The sequence below is a fragment of the Aedes aegypti genome, chromosome 1 (genome assembly GCF_002204515.2).
Source record: "Aedes aegypti strain LVP_AGWG chromosome 1, AaegL5.0 Primary Assembly, whole genome shotgun sequence".
Classification (NCBI taxonomy): domain Eukaryota; kingdom Metazoa; phylum Arthropoda; class Insecta; order Diptera; family Culicidae; genus Aedes; species Aedes aegypti.
In genome coordinates, this window is record NC_035107.1 from 137,534,803 (window position 1) to 137,554,486 (window position 19,684).

The window sequence follows — 19,684 nt, forward strand, 5'->3', positions numbered from 1 at the left end:
GAACAAGCTTCTGATTTTCAAATAAAATTTCAGGTCAGCCATGTTGTATGCTGTACCAATATTGACTAGCTGTTTTAATACCAGGAAGAAAGCTCTGCAGAGAATTCAAAATAAAATTTTGATAATGATTCTGAAGCTTCCTCCCTGGTATAGTACCAATGAGTTACATAGAATATCCAATGTTGAAACATTGGAATAAATGTCAAATAAAATAATTAATAATTTCAGGCAAAAATCGTTACAATCTTCTATTGCCACGATTATTGCGTTATATATTAAGGTTAAGTAAATTGAAAACGTGTTTTTTTTCTCTTATAAGCAGGTGAAATCAACTCACCTGTAAAAAAATCTGAACTGCTAAGGCAAATGAAATGTAATATGTTGTTAACAAAATTTTAATAAAATCTTAAATATGTTTCACCAAATTAGGATGATAGTGTTGTCTAACACAGAGCACCTAGATATAAGAAATGAATGTAATGTTTGGAATGATACTAATAAAGTAGTGATTGTATCGTAACCTTTAATGGCATCAAAAAAACATTGAATAAGTTTTTTTTCAAGTTGACCGGCTTTATAAAACTGATTGGATATTTATTCCTGTAAAAATATTTTTAGTGGATATAATTCACTGATAAATTCAATATCATTCCCATTACGTTTACATCAACCCACAGTATGCTAAAACAGACTGCATGACTACCTAGTGCTTATTGTGGGTGAAATCCGGAAAACCAGGGCTACCCTCCATAAGCATAAGTATTTAAATGTGTGCGTTCTCGAGAGAGGGAGAAAGTCGTAAAGAAAAATGAGAGAACGCGTACGAATATCGACGTGCAGTTTGACGAAATTTGTATGCTTCGTATGAAATATCAAGCGAAAGCAACATGCTAATGAAAATGATCCAAAGCGAAAGCAAAGCATGTTCATGCTCGTATGGTGTACTATATCTCTATTATAGTGTGAGCGTTTATTTTCCAGCAAGCCGGGCTACTGCAAGGACCTTTGTGTTCTTTGGTGCTATGACGGCATAGCATTCAGGAACTTTACAGCCGCTCTACATGCTCTACATGGCCTACTGTGTGTATGGCATGAGGATGAAAGAAAAAAAAATGCAACAGCCTACTTTGGCGGAATACTTACTCCAAAGCTTCTGCGTTTATGTAACAGGAAGTTCGTTCTTCTTTAGTTTGCTCGCTGCGAATGCTCAAATGCGCTGGACTAAGGATGGAAATTTTGCGATTCAGTTGAAGGCTTTTCTTGAGCTTCAGCTCGTTAGTCGCTTCCATTTCGCTAAACATTTTTTCAAATCCGGCGGAAATAGCCAGCTGCGGGGTTGACGGAGTGATTGGAGGTGAAGTTATTGCGGCCAATCCGGAAAATGTGTGAGGAGTCTTCAAAGATGGGGAAGGAAGCGCTTGCTGATAACCAGATGAAGTAGCTCCAAGGCTGGAGAAACTTTGCTGCGTCGTTGCTGCGCTGCTGCTCTGCAGAAAACTGTGAAACTTAGTTTTCTTCGAGGACCCCGAGGACGCCACCGTCGTCGTCGAGGCAGATGACGAAGTTAGTACAGATTGGAATGATTGTACGCTTGCGTTTGTATTCACACTTGTTGCTGCAAAATTCGCTTGAAATCGAACATTTTCCATCAGTCGGTCGGTTTTCGTACCGTAATCAATGACGGCTTCGGTAGCCCTGGCCGAATCCGGCTCCTGAACAACCATCACATGGTGCTGCTGCTGTTTTTGCTGTGTTTGTAGTTGTTGTTGTTGCTGGAAAGTTGACCGAATGTGCTGCAACTGCTGCTGCTGTTGCTGCTGAACAAACCCTTCTAGTGGGCACACTTTATCGTCCTCTTCTTCCATCGCTTTTGATTCTAGGTTTTGATACAGTTCAGTAGCAGTAGTTCTCGCTGCACAAGTTCACAGGTTCGTTTTCTAAGCCTCTTCTTTGCCGTAAAGCTATACACTTTTGTAACCTTCAGCACGCTTGGCGAGGTCGCGGTTGATGCATTGATTTTCTCAGAAACATAATTTGTTCCACTCGGTCGGCACACAAGGTATGAACGTTTTCGAGATCTGGGAAAACGTAGGAGGATAATTTCTCGCTTTCAAATTAAAAAATGTCCCGCTCGAGATGCTAACGTTGAGAGTGGCACTTCCGTTTCTGGGGCACATAAACGAGTTATTAATCGATGGGTACCTTACCCAACATCAAGTCGTCCCAATTTATTTTAAATAAATTTTGCTCCGTTCCCTCGGTAACGGTATTTATTTTGTGTTTATGACCTTCATTTGGTCAACGGATAACATGTGTCCCTTTAAAGGCAAGGTGTTCCTCAGATAATTTTGTGCAGAACTTAATAAAAATGGTTTGGTTCCATCCGATGCACGATGGCGAAATAAATTAAGTTTGGTAAAACTAAATTATGTAAATATAAAAAAAAACTTTAAACCTCAAAATCATTTTTGGTAGTTTTGACCTCCTTTTTATATAGATCCCGACCATTGTGCGATGATTTATATTTAACTTTTACATGATGATCTTTTTCATGTCAGTAAAGTGTATGATCGTAGAAAAAACTGCTAGAATAAATTTTAATTTTTAATTAGGGCAATATTGTATTTTTACATCTTGTCCTTCGCCTTTTGGCCGATCGAAAAAGTCAAAAATCGAAAAATAAGCAATTGAGTAGATTGAAAAATATCAAACCTTATCGGATTTGTCAAGAGTTTTTATGAAATCCTTTAAATTTTTAAGAATATTTTTCAGTCTGTTCCCTCAAAAAGCTAACCTTGTTCCAAAAATTGTGGAAGGGGGAGAGACAAAAAGTGAAAGTTAAATTTGCATCGGCCTAAATATCTAGTTTTGTACAACTATAACTTGTTTTGTAACCAAGTATAGATAAAACATTTTTTTCGTTGCTTTCATTTTCGGTCGCATGCGTGTTTTAAAGCATTACAAGTGGCATGCACGGTAAGGTAAAATAAGGAATATATACTTATTTAATGTTGTAAATGTAGTCCAATTTTCAAAACTAAATCATGTATTTTGGACAGGCTAAGGATAAACCTGGAAACGGCGATCCATTTACTGCATAAGATACTAATATATTATTACATAATGTTACTTGTATGCTAAATGTCTTACTGTACTTTGAGTTTTTGGGGGAGAAAAATCTTATGAAGTGCAGCATTAGCTTCCAAAATAACGTTTTTTAGCGGCCTAGTCTGTAATTCATTTCCGACACCAAATATCCATTTTACTCATATCATGTAAATATAATTTGAACAGGGGCGTTATCTAAATATCCATACCATGGTGTCTTGAAAGGACGGTTATATCATAAAGTTTTAAGAGTTTACATGTGACTTATGCAATGATTTCATTCATACAAGCAAATATCACCAGATCCACGAAATACACCCGCAAGTAAGCATGCATGCGACATTCTAGTGTGTTTCATTAGATAGCCAAATTATATCAACTGAACAAAAACCATAATCTATTTTGGACATCATCTGATTTATGCCTTAGGCGGCATTCACAAATTACGTAACACTCTAGGGGAAGGGGGGAGGACGTTGAAGCGTTACGGCTCATACAAAAATTTGAAATTCTTCATACAAAAAGCGTCACGGAGGGGGGTGGAGGGGATTAGAAATTTCCAATTTTAGCGTTTCGTATTTTTGCATTTAATTCATGTTTATTTTTTCTTTTGGTTTTACTTCGAAATTGGTTTAACATTTTAAGTGTTTTGACCAGAGTGGTCCTTCAGCTTTGATCTTTGATGGTTTTTGTACTGGTTGTGTAATAAAATTGGTTTTACCCTAGTTCGGCCTTATAGGCTCTGGTAATTTTTCAAAAAGAGAAAACAATTTGAAAGCCTAACTACTATTCACAAGCCGAATAAAAATTTGATAACCTAGGGGAGAACGAAGTTCCGTATGACCTGATGGCCAGATTGTTGGCAACGAGCCCTGTACCTAATGATCGTGTCACCAAAGTGCTCCTCGAGTATTTTTATCTCGGCCAGACGGTGGACCTCGGTTGTCTTCATTTTCGGAGGACTGTTGAGGATCATCCGGAGGAATTTATTCTGGGTCCTCTGGAGCATCAGATGATGGGTTTTGGCGCAACTCTCCCAGATTGGTACTCCATATTCGATTATCGGAAGAATGACCTGTGAGTAAACAGCAAGCTTGATCTTCATAGACAAGGATGACTTTCGGTTGATCAGTGGATATAGTGCTATATGCAACATGTTGCATTTGGTGACCGTTTTGTCAACCTGCTGTCTGAAAAGAAGCTTGCTGTCTAACCTTAAACCAAGGTAGTCGGCCACATCAGACCATTCCACCGTTGATCGACCGAGGGTGATTTTACAATCCTCAGCCGGAACAAGTCTGGGGGATTTGGAATTGGGGAAGAGGATGACCTGGGTCTTCGCCACGTTGATACAGATCTTCCAGTTGTTCAAATAATCTGACAATACATTCAGGCCTCTCTGAAGTCGAGATGTTAACGCTCTCGTGTATCTGCCGCTGTAGACGACTGAGGTGTCGTCAGCGAACAGCGATAGAGAGCCGCCTTCAGGGAGCTGAGGCATGTCCGAGGTAAACAGGTTGTATAGTAGGGGACCTTAAATACTACCCTGTGGAACACCTGCGGGAATGTTGAGTGGGTCTGAGTTGACTCCATTGAGGGAAACCCTGAACGTCCTGTCAAACAGATATTTTTTGATGATTTTCACCAAATAAAAGGCGAACACGAAATTATTGCGACACATTCAACAGGGCATAACTGTTCTACCATTGGGTAAAAATCAACCAAATTTTGCACACAATCTCAACTCATTAATGTATATTAATTACATGCTGTCAAACTCGAAGTCGTGTTTTTCGATTCAACGAAAATGGAGGTTGAGAGAACAAATTCTTTCCAAACACCTGGAATTTCCTGACATGTCGCACCGGCAGTTGGAAATATAATGTACATTCACCATTCAACCGTCTCCAGAGTGTTGAAGCGGTTCCAGGAGCGGTTGACGTTGGACTACGGCAAAGAAGCTGGAAGAAAACCGGGACCGGAGAACAAAAAGACGCAAGAATGCAAAGAAGAGAGCTGGACTACATACATACATGATACAGAACTTCCCAAACCGCGATGAGCGGCAACAATCGACGGCTAAAACTCGGGCACGGAAGCTCTACAAGAAGATGAGACAAAATATGGCTGCTGGGTGATGGACGACGAAACGTATATAAAAGCCGATTTTGAGCAAATTCCGGGGTTGGAGTTTTTCACCGGCAAGAGCAAGTTCGATGTGTACGACAAATTTAAGAAGAAGAAGAAAATGTCGAAGTTCGCCTCCAAATATCTCATTTGGCAGGCCATCTGCTCTTGCGGACTGAGGTGTGAGCCTTTCGTGACAAAGGGCACAGTAAATGGCGAGATCTACAAATATGAGTGCCTCGAGAAGCGCCTTTTGCCGTTCTTGCAGCAGCATGACGAAGCTCCGCTATTTTGGCCAGATTTGGCATCATGCCGCTATTCTAAAAGTGTCCTGGAGTGGTATGAGGCCAATTCTGTCCATTTTGTTCCAAAGGACATGAATCCGCCGAACTGTCCGGAGCTGCGCCCGGTGGAGCAGTACTGGGCAATAATGAAGCGGGAACATCGGAAGAGCAAGAAGACAGTCAAAGACGAGAAGGACATGTTAAGAAAATGAAAAAAAAAAACTGAGTACCTAACTGGTACAGGATGACACTGTAAAGACTTTGATGGAGGGCATCAAGCGAAAATGCCTTAAATTTTAAACTCAAGGCTCCATCGATTAACTTTTCTTTTGATTTTTGAAGCACCGTTATCCGGAGTAACATTGATCAGTTTTTGAGATATTTCTTAAGTTTTTCATTTAAAAATCCAAATGTCGCAAGTTTTGTAATTTTTAAACAAGTACTGGTACGCAGAGCTCGTGTCTATATACCATATTTTTGTTTTCAAAAGATTTAATTATGTTTGAATAAATGTTTAAAGTTACTTTTTGATTTAGCTGATATGGGGTAACATTGATCACCTATGTAAACAACGTACGGTTATATTGAAAATGTCGTTACTTACCTAAATCATGGCCCCTGAAGCCGAATATGAGAACCAAAATATTACAAGTTATTTACTTTTTTAGTTATTTCAAAAATGAAAACACCTCGAACAGCAGAATACGCCTAAAGGTAGGCAATTCCCTAAGAAATTCCTACATTCTTAACTCTCAAACCCCCAACGTCTGACTTTTCATTAAAAATGAACTTAAGAAAATCATAACTTGGCCAATTATTAATCAATTTTGGATCTTTTGGTCTCAAATAAACCGCATACTCCTCAAGATTTATTGTGTTCCGGAAGAAATGGGATTGGCCACTTGGTTCCGGAGTTATTCCGGATTCAAATGGGGTATATTCGTTCCGGAAGTGATAGTTCCCTTAGATTTTTCAAGATTAGCGGTAAGAAAATTATTCATTGTGTACTTTCTATAAGTGAAAAGCTGCCAGAAGGTCGAATGACATTGGTTCTCATTGATTCTGGCCATTTCGGATACCCGGTCACCTGGCACCGGTTCCTAAATGTACCCAGAGAGGACATTTTCTGAAACTCAAAGAATACTACGGTGCGACGGCTCAACATTCCTGATATTTTATCCGGAACATCATAGATATACTGCCAAAGACCAATATGAGGTTCTGGCCACATCCGGATACCCCGGAATCGGTTCCGGCAGGGCCTCAGTGGGCCACTTTCGTAATCCTACTCACTCATATCGTGCGACGGCTCAAAATTCATGATATTTTATCCGGAACATCATAGATATAATGCCAAAGACCAATATGAGGTTCTGGCCACATCCGAATACCCCGGAATCGGTTCCGGAAGGGCCTCAGTAGGCCACTTTCGTAATCCTACTCACTCATATCGTGCGACGGCTCAAAATTCATGATTTTTTATCCGGAACATCATAGATATTATGCCAAAGACCAATATGAGGTTCTGGCCACATCGGGATACCCCGGAATCGGTTCCGCTAGGGCCTCAGTGGGACACTTTTGTAATTTTACTCACTCATATCGTGCGACGGCTCAAAATTCCTGATTTTTTATCCAGAACATCATAGAAATAATGCCAAAGACCAATATGAGATTCCGGCCACATCCGGATACCCCGGAATCGGTTCCGCTAGGGCCTCAGTGGGACACTTTTTAATCTTACTCACTCATATCGTGCGACGGCTTAAAATTCATGATTTTTTATCCGGAACATCATAGATATAATGCCAAAGACCAATATGAGGTTCTGGTCACATCCGGATACCCCGGAATCGGTTCCGGGAGGGCCTCAGTAGGACACTTTCGTAATCCTACTCATTCGTATCGTGCGACGGCTCAAAATTCATGATTTTTTATCCGGAACATCAAAGATATAGTGCCAAAGTCCAATATGAGGTTCTGGCCACAGCCGGATACCCTGGAATCGGTTCCGACAGGACCTCAGTGGCACACTTTTGTAAATCTTCTCCTTCATATCGTGCGACGGCTCAAAATTCATGATTTTTATGCTGCACATCATAGCTATTATGCCATGGATCAATATAATATTCTGGTAACATGCGATTACTCCAGAATTGTTCTGATAATACTCATATGCACTCTGTGTAATCTTCGTTGAATCCATTGAGATAGCTTTGGATCCATATCGATAAGTCCATGAGACATTTCTGGCTAACCGTTTTTGTCAACATAAAAAAACACGATAAAAAACCGTGTTTTTATTTTATTTCTTTTATCTCGGTTTTAAATGTTGTTTTAGCGATTCGATTATCGTGTCCGACCTGTATTTGAATCTACGGACACATTAAGATTAGTTTGTTTTTCATTACACAATGCAACTGAATTATCTATTGGTACTACAGATCGGACTCGAGTATCGATTGTTTATCACTCCGGATAATCGAATCCTCCGGATAATCGAATCACTAAAAAAAAAGTTGAAATCTGCGAATAAAGAACTCAAATATTTTTCATCTGTTATTATATTTATATAATGCAGTGGCGTAGCAAGATATTATTTCTAGGAACATTTGGGGGTCTTGAGAAGAAAAAACATTTTTTGACCAAGGTATACAAAAAAAAACTTTTTCAAACCCCCTTTTCTTACCTACGTCCAAAACTGCTGAACTCGATTGAGCCTCAAATAAATGCACTAGTTAAAAAAAAAAAAACTGCTGAACCATTCATATTGTATAGTGCAATACTAAATTATCTCAAATTTATGCACAAATACTAAAAACAAGAATATCAAATATCGTACTCAGGATAATCGAGTCTAAAATTCCGGATAATCGAATCCCGGATAATCGAGTCCGACTTGTACTGAAATTTATATACAAAAAAAATACATCATGTTAAATTTAATCCGTGTTTATAAATACAAAAGTATGATTAAAAACATCTGTTTGATTTTGACACAGTTCGATATTGGCAACATGATTTTTTTCTGGAATTCTGACAAAATCAAACGGCACTATACCTTATCAAAATTTATAGAGTTTCTTTCATAAATGTTGCTGAAAAAATTAAATACTTAGAGAAAATTCTAAGACATGTTCGCTACAAATTCTTTTGACTATTTCATCCTATATATCCTTTATGACAACATGTCGTTTTTTGGAATTCGTTCGCAATGCTAAATACATTCTTGTAAAATTTATTGTTAACCTTGATGCAATTGACTAGAGAAAAGTTTAATTTTATTAATTTGTATTCGTCCTTTAAATGAAGCCATTTTTTTCACCTTGTATCCCTTATTATAGTTGTTAACGACAGTATTGAAATTAGTTGCCAAGCTCTTCCGTGAGCTCCTCCCAACCAAATTCACCTAGCATCAATTTCTCCAGACTACCAAGTTCCTTCCAACACTGTTGACCAGTTCCTTAGATGAGTCAGCATTCGCATCACGCTGAATTTGTTCAACGCGTATTGACCTTCAAATCTATATTAGATTTTCGTCCATGCTAACTCTTCCTCCAGACTACAGCTCAGCCTCCTGGCTATATCTCCACGAAGAGGTTCTGCTTCCGCGTCCAGGCTCTGTGTCTTAGTCCAGGTTCTGTTTCCTTCGAACCAGCCTCAGCATTTCGCTAAGATTTCAAGTATCTAGTCAGAACCTTTATATTGATTTATGGAGTGATGCTGTTAGATAAACAATTCGGGGTATCCGGATGTAACCAGAACCTCATATTGGTCCACGGCAATATAGCTATGATGTTCATGATGACAATTCATAAATTTTGAGCCTTCGCACGATATGAGTGAGTAGGATTACGAAAGTGTCCTACTGAGGCCCTCCCGGAACCGATTCCGGCGTATCCGGATGTGGCCAGAATCTCATATTGGTCTTTGGCATTATATCTATGATGTTCCGGATAAAAAATCATGACTTTTGAGCCGTCGCACAATATTAGTGAATAAGATTACAAAAGTGTCCCACTGAGGCCCCACCATAACCGTTTCCGGGGTATCCGGATGTGGCCAGAACCTCATATTGGTCTTTGGCATTATATCTTTGATGTTCTGGATAAAAAATCAGGAATTTTAGGCCGTCGCACGATATGAGTGAGTAGGATTACGAAAGTGTCCTACTGAGGCCCTCCCGGAACCGATTCCGGCGTATCCGGATGTGGCCAGAATCTCATATTGGTCTTTGGCATTATATCTATGATGTTCCGGATAAAAAATCATGACTTTTGAGCCGTCGCACAATATGAGTGAATAAGATTACAAAAGTGTCCCACTGAGGCCCCACCATAACCGATTCCGGGGTATCCGGATGTGGCCAGAACCTCATATTGGTCTTTGGCATTATATCTATGATGTTCCGGATAAAAAATCATGAATTTTGAGCCGTCGCACAAATGAGTGAGTAAGATTACAAAAGTGTCCCACTGAGGCCCTGCCATAACCGATTCCGGGGTATCCGGATGTGGCCAGAACTTCATATTGGTCTTTGGCATTATATCTATGATGTTCCGGATAAAAAATCATGAATTTTGAGCCGTCGCACGATATGAGTGAGTAAGATTGCAAAAGTGTCCCACTGAGGCCCCACCGGAACCGATTCCGGGGTATCCGGATGTGGCCAGAACCTCATATTGGTCTTTGGCATAATATCTAAGATGTTCCGGATAAAAAATCGTGAATTTTGAGCCGTCGCACGATATGAGTGAGTAGGATTACGAAAGTGGCCTATTGAGGCCCTGCCGGAACCGATTCCGGGGTATCCGGATGTGGCCAGAATCTCATATTGGTCTTTGGCATTATATCTATGATGTTCCGGATAAAAAATCATGACTTTTGAGCCGTCGCACAATATGAGTGAATAAGATTACAAAAGTGTCCCACTGAGGCCCCACCATAACCGATTCCGGGGTATCCGGATGTGGCCAGAACCTCATATTGGTCTTTGGCATAATATCTAAGATGTTCCGGATAAAAAATCGTGGCCGTCGCACGATATGAGTGAGTAGGATTACGAAAGTGGCCTACTGAGGCCCTGCCGGAACCGATTCCGGGGTATCCGGATGTGGCCAGAACCTCATATTGCTCTGTGGCATTATATCTATGATGTTCCGGATAAAAAATCATGAATTTTGAGCCGTCGCACGATATGAGTGAGTAAGATTGCAAAAGTGTCCCACTGAGGCCCCACCGGAACCGATTCCGGGGTATCCGGATGTGGCCAGAACCTCATATTGGTCTTTGGCAGTACATCTATGATGTTCTGGATAAAAAATCAGGAATTTTGAGCCGTCGCACGGTAGTATTCTTTGAGTTTCAGAAAATGTCCTCTCTGGGTACATTCAGGAACCGGTGCCAGGTGACCGGGTATCCGAAATGGCCAGAATCAATGAGAACCAATGTCATTCGACCTTCTGGCAGCTTTTCACTTATAGAAAGTACACAATGAATAATTTTCTTACCGCTAATCTTGAAAAATCTAAGGGAACTATCACTTCCGGAACGAATATACCCCATTTGAATCCGGAATAACTCCGGAACCAAGTGGCCAATCCCATTTCTTCCGGAACACAATAAATCTTGAGGAGTATGCGGTTTGTTTGAGACCAAAAGATCCAAAATTGATTAATAATTGGCCATGTTATGATTTTTTAAAGTTCATTTTTAATGAAAAGTCAGACGTTGGGGGTTTGAGAGTTAACAGTAATTCGTTAATGTTGCCTAATTGAACATTCTTATGAATGTTTTGACAACGGAAACGTTTTTGGCGATGCCATTTTCAGTAAGCGATAGCCCAAGCACTACACCGCCTCAAGGTAGCGGCCAGTTATGTATGTTTCTAGAAAGCTATTTTGATGGTAGAATTCTACTGTATCTGCATCTTGGGGTTATAATCGATGACAAGCTTAGCTTCGCTAGCCACGTTGAATATAGGGGGGCTGGGGGCAAGAAGGACACCTTAAGATATATAGGTTCAAATCATGGTTCATTAGCACAATTTTTGAAGATTGTTCCAGTGTAGGGGCAAGCTCAGCTCTTGTTCTAAATGATGTTATCGATAGATTTCAAAAATATAAGATACACATGATGATTTGAGATTTTTGAAAATGTCCCTTCTTATGAGGTTTTTAAACGAGGCACGGGGCAAGAGTGCCACTCGTATGGGGCAAGAAGACCACCAGAGCAAAACGCCACAAATTTTGTATATTATTATTTCCCCGCCTAAGCGATACATTCTAGAGTGAGTAAAGATAAAAACTGAGGGATAAAAGTTGACTTATAGTGAAACAGTAATTTTACGAAATTAATTTAGTTTTCATCTTATTTGACTGTAACAATAATAGTAAACATTTTCAGAAACCATCTTGAATGTCCAAGATGGTTTATTTTGATTTTATTCAGTAGGAATCATTGATTGAATGCAATATTAAACAAGAAAAATAAAAGTTCATTTGATTTTATATGAGAAAATTGCGGTGTCCCTCTTGCCCCATAAGACATACTGTTATTATATATGTAAAATTTAATGTCAAAAGGACTTTTTCGAAAAAAAAATCCTCACAGCTATATTAAACAATTGAAAATCATCAATACTGTGCGGAAAAATCAATATGTTTTGTATTTATTGGGAGTCAAACCTTGTTTTCCAGTCTTACATTCTTATAATATTTCGCATATTTTGCGTTGGTGAGTTAAAGACATTTTTCTATTTTTTTGTACTTAATATTTTTAACTGTAATATTTACACAACCCTCAATTAGTACTCAATTTATACTTATCCTGCGTAAAACATCAAAAAATTGATTTGAACTACGTGAAATTAGAGGTGGCACTCTTGCCCCGGGTGTCCTTCTTGCCCCATGTCCCCCTACCTGTAAAAGGGCATCTTCGGGTATAACGGCGCTATCGAAGATGATGTCTAACAGGTCTGCTGTAATTGCCAGCAAACGCAAGCTCCTGGCAAGGTATGGAGGATCAATCTGATCAAAAGCGCATAGAACGGGCAGAATTTTGACGGGGTTGGAAAGCACGTATAGGATCATGTGCTTAAGAGTAGCAAAACGCCGATATCTCACTCCGACAACTCAAAAAGCCTAGCTGCTCCTATTACAATAACGATAAGGGGGAAACGTACAAATCGAGATTTCGATTTGGGGTTTCCGCCCAACGACGACCCGGAGATTTTCGAGAAGGGTGCTGCCTAGCGAAGCGAGGATGGGTCGCTCTTTTGTATTCTGGCTATCGAAGTGATCGGATCGTAGTAGAGAAGTCCCTCCGCGAACATATACCCCCGCGAGTGAGAATAGTCTGCGTGGCAAAGACCGGTCTGTCAGTCCGGCCAAGTGTGCAAATTGTCAGGGGGTCTGTTTGCAGATTTCCCCCTTGTTAAAAACAAAACAAAAATAACAAAAAAGGTGTTTAGAATATTTCATACGGTTTATTTTTGAACATACATCTTCCATTATTTGCTGGTCTAACACCACAATAATAGGCAAACTACTCTACTCTAAGAATATTGTGGAAATGTGGACTTCGTGGCCATCCGATTAGCGTCGTTAGGCAGTTAAGCGTACCGTGTCATGGGGTGTGGATTTGATTCCTACTTCAGCCATTGAAACTTTTCGCCAGGAATGTTTCTCGGCTGTACCACTGGAGCATGCTTATCCGTTGTCTAGTGTTAATTTACAGTCTGTACAGTTGAATGGATATGTGGTTTTTACACTAGCCTGATGGTTGAACTTGTTACATAAATTCTTAAAATAATTCTTGGTGAAATTGATCACAAAACACTGAAGGATTCGCTTGAAGACTTATGTAGGATTTCTTAGAGGATTGTCTAACCCTTTTATTATAAGACACAAAGTGCATTTTGTCAACTAAGAATAAAATATATTTATGTAGGATTTTTTCAAGAAAAGATTTTTTGACGGAATCTTTGTCGAAAATACTGAAACGATTCATGAAGTAAATGCCAGAGTCCTTAGATGAATACCTTGCTACAGCTTCAAAACGAATTTCATGCAAGGTTTTGGAGAAATTTTCTGAAGAGTTTCTGAAAGAATTCCTAGAGGAATTTTTGAGAAAATATCTGAAAGATACGCTGAGGACATCATAGAATATGATGGCCTTCCTTAGCCGAGTGGTTAGCGTCCGCGGCTACAAAGCAAAGCCATGCTGAAGGTGTCTGGGTTCGATTCCCGGTCGGTCCAGGATCGTTTCGTAATGGAAATTTCCTTGACTTCCCTGGGAATAGAGTATAATCGTACCTGCCACATCGATATACGAATGCGTAAATGGCAAATTCGGCAAAAGAAAGCTCTCAGTTAATAACTGTGGAAGTGCTCATTAGAACACTACGCTGAGTACCCGGCTCTGTCCCAGTGGGGACGTTAATGCCAAGAAAAAGAATCATAGAATATGTAGCATAAGGAGGGATATCTAGAGGATCCCTTCCAGTGACTCCTTGACGAATCCAGCGTCTTTTCTTCCCGAACGGATTTATTTTTGGACAACTAAAAGTACTGCTAGCAATTTGTATTGTGTGTATTGTGAATTAAAAAAAAATTGAAAGATTTCTCAGATCTCTTGAACAAACTTGTACTCTAATTATTTTACCGTTTTGTCTCAAATTCCGAACAGACTCATATTCCGAAAACTCGATTTTTGTATGGCGACTAGGTTGAAATATTTCGCTGAAATATGTCATCAGATTACAAGGAAATGTCAGTCAATTGCAATTCAATTTTAACGTCTTCCAATATATTTTATACCTCGGGAGTAGTGATGATTCTCTAGCTCGAGACCACTAGAACTAGCTCAGATAAATTTGTTTGCGAAATTATTCATTTGAATACGATTTATTCGTGCTGTTCGGAATATGAGACAGAATGAGCACAGTGTTCGGCATTCGAATCAAAATTTTGTTCCATACTATTATGTAAAAACAATACTAAACATGTTTGAATAAACATTTTTATCGGCACACCTAACAGCTAACAGTTAGGTTTTGCGAAGAAATTAAAATTTTCATAAATATCAGCGAATTTATGCCTCTCAGATCCATTTGAAGCCACTGGTGACCTTAAGTGTTCAGAATATGAGTCAAAACGGGACAAGAGATTCACCAAGACGAAATTTTTCATAAATTAGTCCATCAAATCATACCAAACAAGTTGATTTCGGATTTTTCTTTCGGTCAATCAACGTCCCCTTCCTGTCCCCTCTCCCTCCCCTTTTTTCCTTACAAACTTCAAATTCGCTGAACTGCGCCTAGGTTTTGCTCGATTTTGCTCAAATTCGCATGGTAGGGGGACCTAACCTATAAATTTAACAATTCAAGTTCGTTATTGCACATTTTTGTTTGGTTTTTGAGAATTTGTCACGTCCCTTGGCTTAATCTCAAATTTTGGGTGCATTTTGTTTTGCGTGTACCTTCCGATATGTCAAATAGAAACAACCCTAGTGTTTGCACTTTTTAAAAAGTAAAACCCTAGTAGAAATATGTCAGCGAAGCGAGCGTCAAACATGATCAAAAGTGTCAAGGTTAAACTTGGACCAATTTTTTAATTTTAGGTTTAAATATGATAAAGCTGTTATTTAAGCGGGAATATTTGCCAAAGTAGTAGCACTGTTGTGTTATTTAATAAAATAAGATTTTATCAAAAAATTAGGACCCTATTAGAAGTTAAAACTATAATGGAAAATATAGGGTAGATGTACCAATAGTGGAGGTACTAAGCACGATTGAACTTCTCGCGGAACATTACTAAAGGACCTATGTACAAATGAGAGATTCTCTCCTCTCTCGTTCTCTTTCGATTATAACAGTGGAATACTAATCATTTTGGGAAGTTTTTCACTATAGATTGAAAGTCAATTCCCTTGATTAGCGTTTCATACAAAAAACGCAACATAAGAGGTTAATGTGACTCAGTTATTAATGAAAAAGAAAGTAAACAAAGAGAGCCTCTCAATGTTAGATAGTTCCTTTGGTAATGTTCCGCGAGACTTCATTTAACCGCCTAAATTCAAGAAGCGCAATTGATGTACATGGTAATGTTGTAACGGGAAGAAACGATCATTGATTCAATGAGAAAAATGATTTCATCGCAGTAATCCACGGCATGTCAGTGAAAAATAATACCTCCACTATTGATACACTGTTCCTTTAGTTGCGGTATATTTTTAATTTGTGTTCCTATAGTTGCGGTATTCGTTGTTTTCTTATGGGATCCTCCACTATAGGAACACTTTACCGCAACTATTGGTGCAAGTAAGAAAAGTTTTAGCAATTTTAGTGATGTTTCATCAGTTTTTAAGCAATTTGAACGCTCTTTTCAACTATACCGTGTATCAACGAGCCAATACGTCGATTGGCATTGTCAGTTTTGTGGCTAATTTAATAAAATCATTGAAAACGGCACTACCGCACCTATAGGAACACCCACAACTAAGGGAACACTTACCCTAGTTGTCTTTTATTTTTTGGATCAATTTAGAAACATAAATGAATATGCCTTTGTCATCTGAATGTGTTCTACTGAACACAAAGTGTTTCATGCTAATTTTCAGTGTAAAACGGTGTATAATCTACTGTGCCTACAATTGGAGATATGGCTTAAGCCGGTGCTTCTACCCTGCTATCATACTGTTCAATGTTCATCCGTTCAAAGAAAAATACATTTTTACTGGTTTCAGTACAGCACATTGAATGGTTTTAGTATGGTCATTCACTACTATGAATAGTGCTTGAATGAAAAAATCAAACAAATATTTATTTCACCCGGAACCAGAGGAACACCGTGCCCAAATCAATATCAGTCCCATTGCCATGGTGAAGTTTAAAGGCGCGCTGCTCTCAAATTAGAATTCCCACCGTCACAAATTCCAATCCCGAACACTTGCTTGAACCGCAGCAGTCACTTGGAACCGGACAGAAACGAAAATAAGCAACACACAATTCCACAAGGACTGATCCGTAGTTCGTTACACTCTCTTGGTCATTCTTCATTTATATGTGCCATTCATTGGAATCTTCTTCGCTTCTTGTGCGAACATTCTTCATTCCGACCAAGCACCGACACCTGAATTCTCTTCTCATCACGATGACCACCACGGCACACCATTAATAAATTTCTTCCCACGATTAATTTTTGTGCGCTGACGTTTTTCAATCAGGAAGCTCCGTAGAGACATGGGATGGTTGGGGAATACCTCTGAGACGCGAAACTCTACGGGGACATCATGCTTTAAGGTATTTCATATTGAATTCACTAGAAACGCTTCACAAAAGTGGATCGGATATTCCATTGATCTAACTCAGAGCGCTGTCAGCCGAAGGTATGCCGGGAAGAAAATACCTTTCCGAGTGTGTTGAAAGATGAAATATTCCGGTTAACGGAACGACCGGAAAAACGCGCCACGGACGATGACGGTAAACTGCTTGGAAAAGTCTCGGAAAGGCTCTGAGACGGTTTCTCACGCGCGCATCGAAACGTTCCACCTATCACTAAAGGAAAACTGGGCATGACAAATTTTTAATTTCGGTTTTCGAAGGCAAACATCTTTTTCATACGTACACACAAATAAACGACGACGTGCTCGTTGCTCATTAGAGGCATACTGCTGCCTGCCGCTCGGTTTCAGAAATACCCCCCGGTTGAGGGTGTTCAAAAAGGTATACGGCTCCGAACGCAGCTGACTGCCATTTGATTCGTGCTTCTTCGAGCAAGATCTGCTAATATTTTCTGTTGCTTTCCAATTTCGTTTGTGATGAATAATATATTTCATTTTGGGTGGAACTTGTTGCAATAATTTAGCACGTTGCTGTACTTTGCTCCAAGCCAGAAATGGAGAATGAGTGGACCCGAAAAGTACATTACAACATAATTCTATCGCAATTATATCAATATATGTTATATGCAACAAATATTATTTAAGTTTTTGTTAAACTCTAACTAATTTAAAAATTTTGCTAAGAGCAAACGCAATAACGTTTTGATTCATATTACGGATACTTATGGGCTCAGTGAAGTATACCTCATCTAAAAGCATACAAAATAAAACATTCTGTATGATTCCTCCTCATTATCGAGCTTTCAACACACTTAACTTTCGAATGGAGGGTGAAGATTTTGATTCCGCCACATAAATCATTTTAAATAAATAGAGATGTGTGGATTTTTCATGATTCTTATTCCGGACGCTTCCTTACTTTTGTCTCATATTCCGGACATTTTGATTCGAATTCCGGACAGCTCATGAAAATTATAGATAAAGATTGTACTCGGAAAAATTCGACACTTTGTTTTGGGTATAACTTTTCATGGCGTGGGTAAAAATAAATGATTTTTTGGGTAATACTAGTTTAAAGTACCGGGAGCTGTCAAGTAGTTTTCAAGATGCATTCGAAACAAGAAGAGTTACGCCAGCAAACTTTGGACACGGTGATCGATAATCCTGGTCAGTCGCACAGATGGATCGGCAAAGAGCTTGCAATCCACCATTCTCCCGTGCCCCGCGTTGTGAAGATGTTTAAGGAGACGAAGACCATAGAACGGCGCGCTGAAGGCGACCGAAAACTGAAAACAAAAAACCCAGAGAAGGCGCGGAATATAAGGCAGTACTTTAAGCACAACCCGAACCTGGATGGAAACCCGAGACGTGGCCACAAATGTCAATTCGTAGAAGTTTTTCATCCAGCAGACCACGAAGCGGGCTGGGCTACTTGTCTTTAAGGTCAGGAAGGCTCCAAATCGGACTGACAAGCAAAACACGGTGGCCGAATTGCGTGCGCGGAAGCTGTACCGTGAGTGGCTGGTCAAGCCAGGCTGTCTCGTCATGGACGACTAGTCATGCATCAAGGTGGACACCGAACAAATCCTCGGCCTCGAGTTTTTTGTCGGTACGTCCCGCATGGAGGTTTCGGAAGAGAAAGATGGACACATACGCGAAAAAGTACCTGTTGTGACAGGCGATCTGCGAGTGCAGATGCTACAGCAAGCCGTTCCTTACAACCGGCACCGTAAACGGGCAGATTTATCGAGAGGCATGCTTGCAGAAGCGCTTGCTGCCCTTCCTCTGTTCTCACCGTGGTTCCATGCTGTCCTAACCGGATCACGCTTCGTGCCATTATGCCAAGCCTAGATTGGTACGAAGCGAAGGGTGTTATTGAGATTCCGAAGGAAAGTGGATTCGCCGCTAAATACATCAGAGCTTCGTCCGATCGAAAAGTTTTGAGCGATAATGAAGAAAAGCAAAAAATATTCAAAACCGATGAAGCTTTGAAGAAAAGCTGAGAGAAATTGTGTAAGACAGATGGACAAAGCCTCGCCCAAGATCTGATGATCAGTGTTGAGAGAAATGTACGAGCATTCAGATTGGGGGAGGAAATTCAATTTAAATAAATTATGCCAAAAAATTATATCCGATTTAAAATGTTTTTTTGGTGATCATTTTTGTGAGTCACATTTCTTCCGAGTTTAGTCTTAAGAAAAATCAAATAATTAATTGAAATCCTCAAACCACCAAATAGACGACTACGGCAGTTGAGCATTATGAATTTTCATAGATATCCAACAAGCCTCGTAAGTGAGGACTTTTGAACGAAAAAAAATGAATCATTTCGTGTGAAATGTCCGGAATTTAAAGCTGTTCGTAACATGAATCAAAACGGTAGCAGACCAGCAACACTAATCGAGTCAAGGCACAACTTGACCACTTAGTCGAGCCAGACTAAAAATGTGACTCTGTGATCAAGAGGACATGGCAGCAGTGGAGATGCCACATTTAAGGCCAAAAAGGTCAAGAAAAAAGAGTCCCTGGACGGCCCGAACCGGGCAGCGCTTCCACAGGAACCACCGCACAGAAACAAAAATCCGTTCTCGTATCCGTGAACAGCAGTCATGAACTCGTCAACAAACAAGAACACACCGTGAACTAGGTCATGTTTATATGAACGCATTGCCTAGTTCCGAGAACGTTCATGTAAACATGATAATAGTTCACGGTGTATTTTTAACAGTTCACTTTTTCCAGAACTCTGTTTTGAGCGTGTGACGTAAAGAAATAACAATTCGTGCATACGAGTGGGAAAAAGAATGCAAAGAGAAAAAGTA

The 19,684-nt window shown here is 39.7% G+C and overlaps 1 protein-coding gene across 8 annotated transcripts in view; it reads right to left on the reverse strand.

Annotated features, from left to right (window-relative positions):
* LOC5571510 (cAMP-specific 3',5'-cyclic phosphodiesterase) overlaps positions 1-19,684 on the reverse strand; it is a 360,385-nt gene that overhangs the window by 62,381 nt on the left and 278,320 nt on the right. For 2 of the 8 annotated variants that reach the window (XM_021848409.1, XM_021848408.1), the window contains exons 1-2: positions 16,928-17,079; positions 1,144-2,078 (exon numbers count right to left, since the gene is read on the reverse strand). The exons of the other annotated variants lie outside the window; for them this stretch is intronic. In XM_021848409.1, coding sequence (XP_021704101.1) covers positions 1,144-1,865 — 722 coding nt within the window. In that variant the 5' untranslated portion in view covers positions 1,866-2,078; positions 16,928-17,079. Of the gene's footprint in view, positions 1-1,143; positions 2,079-16,927; positions 17,080-19,684 lie in introns of those variants that run through there. 8 annotated transcript variants of the gene reach the window in all.